The sequence below is a fragment of the Camelus dromedarius genome, chromosome 19 (assembly GCF_036321535.1).
Source record: "Camelus dromedarius isolate mCamDro1 chromosome 19, mCamDro1.pat, whole genome shotgun sequence".
NCBI classification, from domain to species: domain Eukaryota; kingdom Metazoa; phylum Chordata; class Mammalia; order Artiodactyla; family Camelidae; genus Camelus; species Camelus dromedarius.
In genome coordinates, this window is record NC_087454.1 from 7,741,644 (window position 1) to 7,749,555 (window position 7,912).

The 7,912-nt window shown below is 44.5% G+C and overlaps 1 protein-coding gene across 1 annotated transcript; it reads left to right on the plus strand.

The window, feature by feature from the left end:
• Positions 1–504: 504 nt before the first annotated feature.
• EDN1 (endothelin 1) lies at positions 505–7,451 on the plus strand. Its single transcript, XM_010995916.3, has 5 exons — positions 505–1,231; positions 2,824–2,992; positions 4,217–4,375; positions 4,530–4,643; positions 6,222–7,451. Exons 1-5 carry the CDS (start codon positions 1,168–1,170, stop codon positions 6,322–6,324), a joined length of 609 nt encoding a protein of 202 aa, XP_010994218.3. The 5' UTR covers positions 505–1,167; the 3' UTR covers positions 6,325–7,451.
• Positions 7,452–7,912: the final 461 nt, after the last annotated feature.

The window sequence follows — 7,912 nt, forward strand, 5'->3', positions numbered from 1 at the left end:
GGTGGCTGAGTTTCCTTCTGTTATTTGGAAGCCAAGGCTGTTTATTACCTTTTGTCCTTCGAAAACATCAGCCCCGGTAGCTCTTCGTCGCCCCCTGGCGTTCCTCTCTCGCTATTTCTTAAAATTGGTGCTCCTGAAAGCGGGGCGATCCGGGATAGGGGAGAGGGTGAGCGCGCACACACAGCGTTTATGAGGGCTACTAATCAGCAATACTGAACGGATTAGGTATGTGCCTGAAAGAATTCTACTTTTTTTAAACTTCCTTTCCTTGCCAGTTGCTCTCTGATCTTTCCCACTGTGGAAGCAAAGAACTTAAGCAAAACAGACCTGGAGGAGGGGGCTAGAAGTAAGAGAAAAATGCATGGATCTGCCAAAATAGTTTGACCCCCGAGTCGGGGGAGGGGGAGCGCAGAGGGAGAGCCTTCCCTGGTCTGATCAGCACTAAGAAATCGGAGAGACATAAAAGGCAAATGAAGAGAACAACAATTAAAAAAAATTCCCCACACACAACAATACCATCTATTTAAACTGTGGCTCATACTTTTCATACCAATGGTATGACTTTTCTGGAGTCCCTCTTCTGATTCTTGAACTCCGGGGCTGGCAGCTTGCAAAGGGGAAGCAGACTCCAGCGCTGCACGGGCAGGTTTACCAAAGGTCTCTAATGGGTATTTTCTTTTTCTAAGCCCTGCCCCTGAATTGTCAGACGGCGGGCGTCTGCCTCTGAAGTTAGCAGTGATTTCCTTTAGAGCCCAGCCTTATCTCCGGCTGCACGTTGCCTGTTGGTGACTAATAACACAATAACATTGTCTGGGGCTGGAATAAAGTTGGAGCTGTTTACCCCCACTCTATAGGGGTTCAATATAAAAAGCCTGCTGAGAGCTGTCCAGGTCAGACGCGCTTCTGCCTCGGCACTGGGAGCAGCGCCGCCAGGGTCTTCGGTCCCCGCGCTCCACGGCCGCGTGCGTCCTCCGACCGCTCCCACTGCCTCCTCTCCCGGCAGAAACCTCTTTTTTCTCCCGTTAAAGAGCATTCGGGCTGAAGGATCACTTTGAGATCTGAATGACCAGAAACGCTTGAAGGGAACTAAAGCTGCTTTTCTGTGTTTTGTTCCCCCCCCCTTCGGGTTTAGTTCGCCGGGGGAAGGATTTTGATCCCTTTTTCAGAATGGATTATTTCCCCATGATTTTCGCTCTGCTGTTCGTGGCTTTCCACGGAGCTACAGAAACAGGTAGGCACGTTGACTTGTAATCCCTGAATGTTGATGTCTTCTTCGCCACCTTCATGCTTTCCTGCTTCTGTTTTTTCCCCCCTTCTTTTTCTGACTGCTGCTGGGATATCCAGTGGAGGGGAATTATTGCTCAAAGCTGCTTAAGTTTTCTAGTGGAAAAAAAAATCCTGTTGAAGACAAATGCTCCTATAGCATTAAAGTAATATTATTATCATTGCCTAGTGTATTTCCTTGGCTTTTAAACATATAACTCAATTAAAGACAAGATACAATTTAGCCAAATGTATTTTTGCAATATATGTGTTCATACAGGTAGTAAGACATACAGGAATTTATGTCTTAATTTATATCTTATTCAAATACTCTTTAATAGTGTGTTAATGTGTAAAACATTTAAACATTTCAGCTTGAAGCCAAGGAATTTTATTCAAGTCATTCAATATATGAGCAGTAAAATCACCTGCAGGAGTCTGGTTGAAAACCCCCTCAGGCAGTGTCAGGGCGATGCAGATGTTTTCTTTAAAATTTGTCATCACTGACTTTAGGTATCTTTTGGCAGGTTTTTGGCACTCAAAACAGCGTGGGTTCCATTTCCAGTCTGATTCACCTGTCCTGAGAGGGGAGCTAGGGTAAATCCTGGCTGCTTAAGGATTTAGATAGTATGGGTGCATCTGCCTGCTTCCCTCTTTTAGGGTCAATGCATTTTTTTTGTTGTTTTTTCATGACCCTGACTAAAGGGAAAGGATGTCAAGGGAAGGAAAATCCTGGAATGTGTCTGATCATTTGAAATGGACAAAATTGGGCAGATAAGCTGCATGGCTAACTTGTCAGTAAGAGGAGGCAATGCTGCAGTGGGGAGCGGGGAGGAGGCAAATCCCACACACAGCATACTGCTCGGAGATTCAGAATTCATAACCTCCCAGGACCTTGACCAGGTCCCCTGCTGCTCAGCTTCTGTAGGTCTGTGGTTTCTGTGGAGCTGACTGCCTGGAATGAATACTGGAGAGCTGATTTCTCTTCTCTCTCTCCAATCACCTCCCCAAAGCTCTGGACCTCCACCTTATTTCAAGAGGTGTGTATCACCCGGGCTACTCCCTGCCTTCCACAGGGTGTGAACTGGTGGGTCCTGCCCTCAACGGAAGGTCATGGCTCTGAATCTTAAAAAAAAAAAAAAAAGGCAGTATGATTTATTTAGTTTTAGATTTTTGGTCATCAGCCAATTTTAAGGCATTGTAGGTTGTGCTGTCCTACTAGGGTCCACGCAGAAGCCAATCCAAATTTCCAGCAGGCAGCATTTCCTTGAAGGCTGTTTCAAGGGGCTGGTAAGTCCCTTTTCAGGTGGTGGTTTCCCCTGCACTTGTGTAATCTCTCTGAAAGAGATAAGCCAGTGGCGATAAAGGTGAAGTCATGTTAAGGAGGGCCAAAAAAACAAAACAAAACAAAACTTTTTCCCTCTGTGTTTCTTGCTGAAGGCAGCCGTGTGCTTCATCGGCTTTTATCTGCTCTGCCAGATCTGGCGTCGATACCGTGACCTGTGTGCCTCTGGGCCTCCACAGAGACATCTCCCACTGACCTGCTCTTTCTCTCCCCAGCGGTCTTGGGCGCCGAGCTCAGCACAGGAGTGGAGGGCGGAGGGGAGAAGCCCTCTCCCAGCACTCCCTGGAGGCCCCGCCGGTCCAAGCGCTGCTCCTGCTCTTCCTTGATGGATAAAGAGTGTGTCTACTTCTGCCACCTGGACATCATCTGGGTCAACACTCCAGAGTGAGTCTCTAGAGGGCATCGTTACACTAGTCACTCCTCCCCTTTGGTGTTACCGGAGCTCACTCTTGTTACTTTTTGGCTTGGACTCTGTAGGTGTGGGGCCCGGGTTTTGGTGGGGGGGGGGGGAGGTATTCTTTTTGTGGAATCTGCCTGGTTTAGGAGATACATTGCTGAGATCTTATGTGGGTTGGTCCAACCTAAGCTTCTCATGGGAGAGACTCAAAAGGCAGAAGGGATTATAGTTATAGTCCCACCTGCCCATTTTACTTCTAGAAAAACTAAGACCCCAAATATGGAAGCCACTTGTGAGGAAAAAGTTTATGGCAGAGCTCAACCTAGATCCTGGGTGTCCGACTCGAAGCCCAGTCCTTAGATTTCCCTTCTGTCTCCAGAGTGAAGAAAGTAGTTCCCCCTCCGTTACCCTCTGAAGACTAGTTCACCCATCAGAGGGAGTCGAAAACAAAAACACATTGATTGTGCCTGCAGGGTCCCATTACCATGAGGGACGGCCAAAATCCAAACAAAATCAAATCAAACCAAAACAAAATCCACAGCGAGCCTGATACTGAGTAAGGTGATACTTCCAAGGGGAGGACTTATTCCTTAGGTGAGAATCAAAAGAGACACATTGGCAATTACTGGACAGACTTCTGGCAAGGGACCCTTCTACAGTCATGTGATCTTACCAGATCACAGAAGACATGCAGCATGGGCAGGAACTGTGCACATGGCACGATGCCCCCTCCCGTCTCCTCCGGGGCCCCTTTCAGCATTACCATGTACAACTTGAGTGGAAAATAGGTTTTCAAAACCTTGTGAGTCATAGTTTCGCGTGGAAGTGCCCCCCTCCTAAGAACTGTTAACAAAGTAGAAAGTTAGAAAGGGGAAGAAAATATGAAACAGATACCAAAGCAGAGATGTCATAATTTTGGACAAAAAACAAGGCTACTATATATCGAGAAGAAACTGAATGTTGTTGAGAGTTCACATAGAATTTTAATGACTCGGAAAAACTGATTTTCTCCTGGTTGGGTCTACACGCGCAGGGCCATTGACAGGCATGTGATCCTGTTACATTTCACTATCCTAAGTTCCACTACCAGACATTGTGGCGTGAGCTCCTTCTGTCTTAATGGAATGAGACTGCCCCAAAGAATGCAATCTTTGGAGACTATTAGACTATTAATTATGCTAATCTCTTTTGTTCCTCTCTTTCAATAACAGGCACATTGTTCCATATGGACTTGGAAGCCCTTCTAGGTCCAAGCGATCCTTAAAGGATTTATTTCCCACAAAGGCGACACTCCACAGGAACAGATGCCAGTGTGCAAGCCAAAAAGACAAGAAATGCTGGAATTTTTGCCAAGCAGGAAAAGAACTCAGGTGAGTCAAAACAACTTTGTTTTCTATCAGTTTTATGGCCTCCTGACCTTCTCCCTCTTATGATGCTGCCTTGTTATTTGAAAGATTAACTGAGGCCTTGAGAGCAACTGGAGGTACCGTGGCTGAAATGTTTTCCCTCTGTGTATTTTAATAGGGACCAAGACACTATGGAGAAAGGCTGGAATAACCAAAAGAAAGGCAGAGACTGTTCCCAGCCTGGCGAGAAGTGTATTCAGCAGCAGCTAGTGGCAGGAAGGAAAATAAGAAGGTAAGAGGCTCCCAAGAACAGCTGGCCCCCATCCCCTGTGAATGGTCTCTGCTCCTAGTCACTCTTACCTCGATGGGGGAAAGGCTTAGGAGACAATGGCAAAGGAAAGGGGGATCTCTGCATTCCAAAGGATTCGCTCTCAAATGTTTTCCTGAAGGCCTTGAATGCAGACTGCTGCCCACTGTACATTTTGGGGATTTTTTAGCACACACACACTACTCATTCTAAAGGTAGATTTTCCAAACAAGATGTATCAAGAGACACCTTTGTTATTTGATCACATCTACTTTTTGCCTCTCTGAGTCAGTATATTTACTGCTTTCCCTAAGAAATTAAAAATCACTTCAGGGAGATTTTTGTTTGTTTGTTTAATCAAAGTGTCATGTATAATCCAATTCTTCAAAAAGTAGTATTCAAATGGCCAAAGGGAAAATAAAGTTATTAGGTAGGGTTGGTGAGAGTTAGAACAGGTCATTTTTTCAGGTTTATTTATTAATTTTTTTAAACAGGGAAATGCATCTGGTCGACAGAGCCAGTGTCATTCCCAAAAGCTCTCTCGTTTTTCAGTCAGTCATGAGCTGGGGCAGAGAAGGGATCTGGGTTAGAAGTAACACCACAGGGTTGCTCTGAGCAGCTCTCGAGTGACAACCCTTCCAAATCCCAAACAGTTTGGAATTCACAGACAGGAGGGAGGAATCCTGCTTTCAGATCTGTCCCATAGTCTACATTTCCCTATCATGGTCAGTGGAAACTTCTCCTCAAAATCCATTGGCAAGGAGTTCCAGGATCCAAGTGTTCTGAGCATAGGCCTGGCAGCCAGGAATGACTTTTTGAGCTGTTTACTACTGACGTGAGGACATCCTAGCGGCCTGTGACATCCCACGTGCCCTGAAAGTTTCCCTGTTTGTGAACTCAGGCCACTAATGCTCACTCCCCTAGATCTCAAGATTACGTAAAACAACGTTTCTGAGCTGACTTGGAAATTATTTATTTTTTCTCTTAGTTTCTATTATATCAACTATTAAATCAGTGCTACAGTTCTTCCCTCTTTCTTTGTCCTGCAAAAACAAATTTTTTTAAATTGCCATAGAACATTTGCTTTGGGCCTACCTGTATGGGTCCTCTTTTTTAAATCTCTTTCCCGCTAAGTCACCTTCAATTCCTTATGTGATTAAGAAGACACTCGTGACTCTTTGAAACCTGTGCTGAATTGGTCTCTCCACACACTCCCACAGAGGTTGGGACAGTGGTTGGGGGAGGGCTAAAGGAGGGAAGAGAATATCTCTAGTTTACCTTAAAATTGTACTTTAAAATTGTATTTAATACCCAGTTCCCTTTAGATATGACCATATCCCTCTTCTCCCCCCAGCCTCCCCCCACCCCATTCTAGGCATAAAGGGTAGTTTATTTTCACTTGAGGTTAGCAGAGTACCATGCGGTTGTGGGTGGGGGTGAAAGTTCAGGATCCAGATTTAGATTTGTTTGTGCCAGTTTCTAATTTTAGATGTTTCTTTTGCCCAGGAATGATTTTTGCTCAAAAAAAAAAAATTTTTTTTTTGTTTTCTCTTGTTTTAATAGGTTGGAGGCCATCAGCAACAGCATCAAAACATCCTTTCACATTGCCAAGCTGAAAGCCAAGCTCTACAGAGAGAAGAAAGTGACCCACAACCGAACACACTGATGGCAGGCTGTGGGGGCCTGTCTGAAGCCATCTCGTCCACAGCGAGCCCCAGGCCTGACTCTGCGCTCTCTCCGCATGGCTGGGATCAGAGCAAAAGCACCCTCCCTGCTTAGACCGGTTCTTGTTCCAGACTGTCACAGGACCAGTGCCCTCGGTCTAAACATTCCAAGAAAGGTTAAGGAGTCCCCCGTTCCATCTTCATTTGCCTCCATCAGTGGTAACTGCTTTCTCTCCTGCTCTGGGGTGACAGTGGGCCGCTCCAAGAAGGCAGAGACACAGTGACCTGCAGATTAGGCTGGCCTCCTCCAGCGGGAGGAGAGGAGATTCCACGTGCGGGCGGAGTTCCGGAAGAGGGTCCGAAGGGAGTGTTTGTGTCTCACTCAGGCGCCTGGCACATTTCAGGGAGAAACTCCAAAGTCCACACAAAGATTGTCTAAGGAGTGCACAGACTGAACACACTCGAAGGACAAACTCTCGAGTGAAAAAAAAAAAAAGACTTTTTTTTTAAATTCATAAAATGCAAACCGAAAGAAACTGTTACTACTGTAAATCAGGATGCGTTGCATAAATATGAGTCTACCTCACCTATATTGCACTCTGGCTGAAGTATTTCCCCACCTTTAATTATTGTCTCCCCAAACTCTTCCTTCTCCCACTGCTCCCTCCTCTAAAATCTTCATACTAAATCCTAACCTCGTGGAAGTCTGTCTAATGTGTCAATAGTAGATATAATATTTTCATGGTAATCTACTAGTTCTGTTTCGTGAGAAAAAAAATCATTGAATCAGGAGATTCCCTTACTTTGATTTTTGGAAACACTGTGGTATAGGGTTGGATATGGAAGACATTGAAGGGTGGAACATTGGTTATGCTTTAAAGCAGTAAAATTATTTTCCTTTATGCAACTGGCTAATGGAAGAGGTGGATTAAATTTTGATGTACTTATTTTTTTATAGATATTTATATTCGAACAATTTATTCCTTATATTTACCATGTGAAATATATGTTTGGGCAGGCCATATTGGTCTATGTATTTTTTTAGAAATGTATTTCTGAATGAAATTGAGAAAATGCTTTGTTTTGCCTGTCAAGGTAATGCCTTTAGAAAATAAATATTTTTTCCCTACTGTATGTACTGATTTCGAATCATTTTGGAAAATCCTGAGAAGTGGGCCAAAGTGGTAAGAATGAAGGGGAAGGGTTAAAGATGATTTCTTGGAGAGGTAATCTTTAGGAGGAAAACAGCGTGCGCTAATTAAAACAAGAATTTGATTTATATCTTAACAGTCACCTTTAGATTGCATTAAGCTAAAAACAAAACAAAATAAACAGCTTTTACACCTCTGTCTTTCCCTGCATGGCTGCCGTCTGTTTCTCCTTTACCTGAAAACTCTCCAGGGACTTTATCCATTAAACTTTGCTTGGGCCATTAGACAGGATCCAACAGTTTTAAGCTGATGGTGTGCTGAGAGGTGCTTTCTCCATAGTAATAAACTGGAGGAAGCGACGGCCAGGTAACCTCCCCAAAGGTACCTAATTATACACAGTTCCACACCAGACGTCCTTTAGGAAAATGACAGAGCAAGT

Coding starts and splice junctions, on each gene's coding strand:
- EDN1 (XM_010995916.3), top strand. CDS start 1,168: ATGGATTATTTCCCCATGATTTTCGCTCTGCTGTTCGTGGCTTTCCAC. Junction 1,232..2,823: donor CCACGGAGCTACAGAAACAG/GTAGGCACGTTG, acceptor TTCTCTCCCCAG/CGGTCTTGGGCGCCGAGCTC. Junction 4,376..4,529: donor CAAGCAGGAAAAGAACTCAG/GTGAGTCAAAAC, acceptor GTATTTTAATAG/GGACCAAGACACTATGGAGA.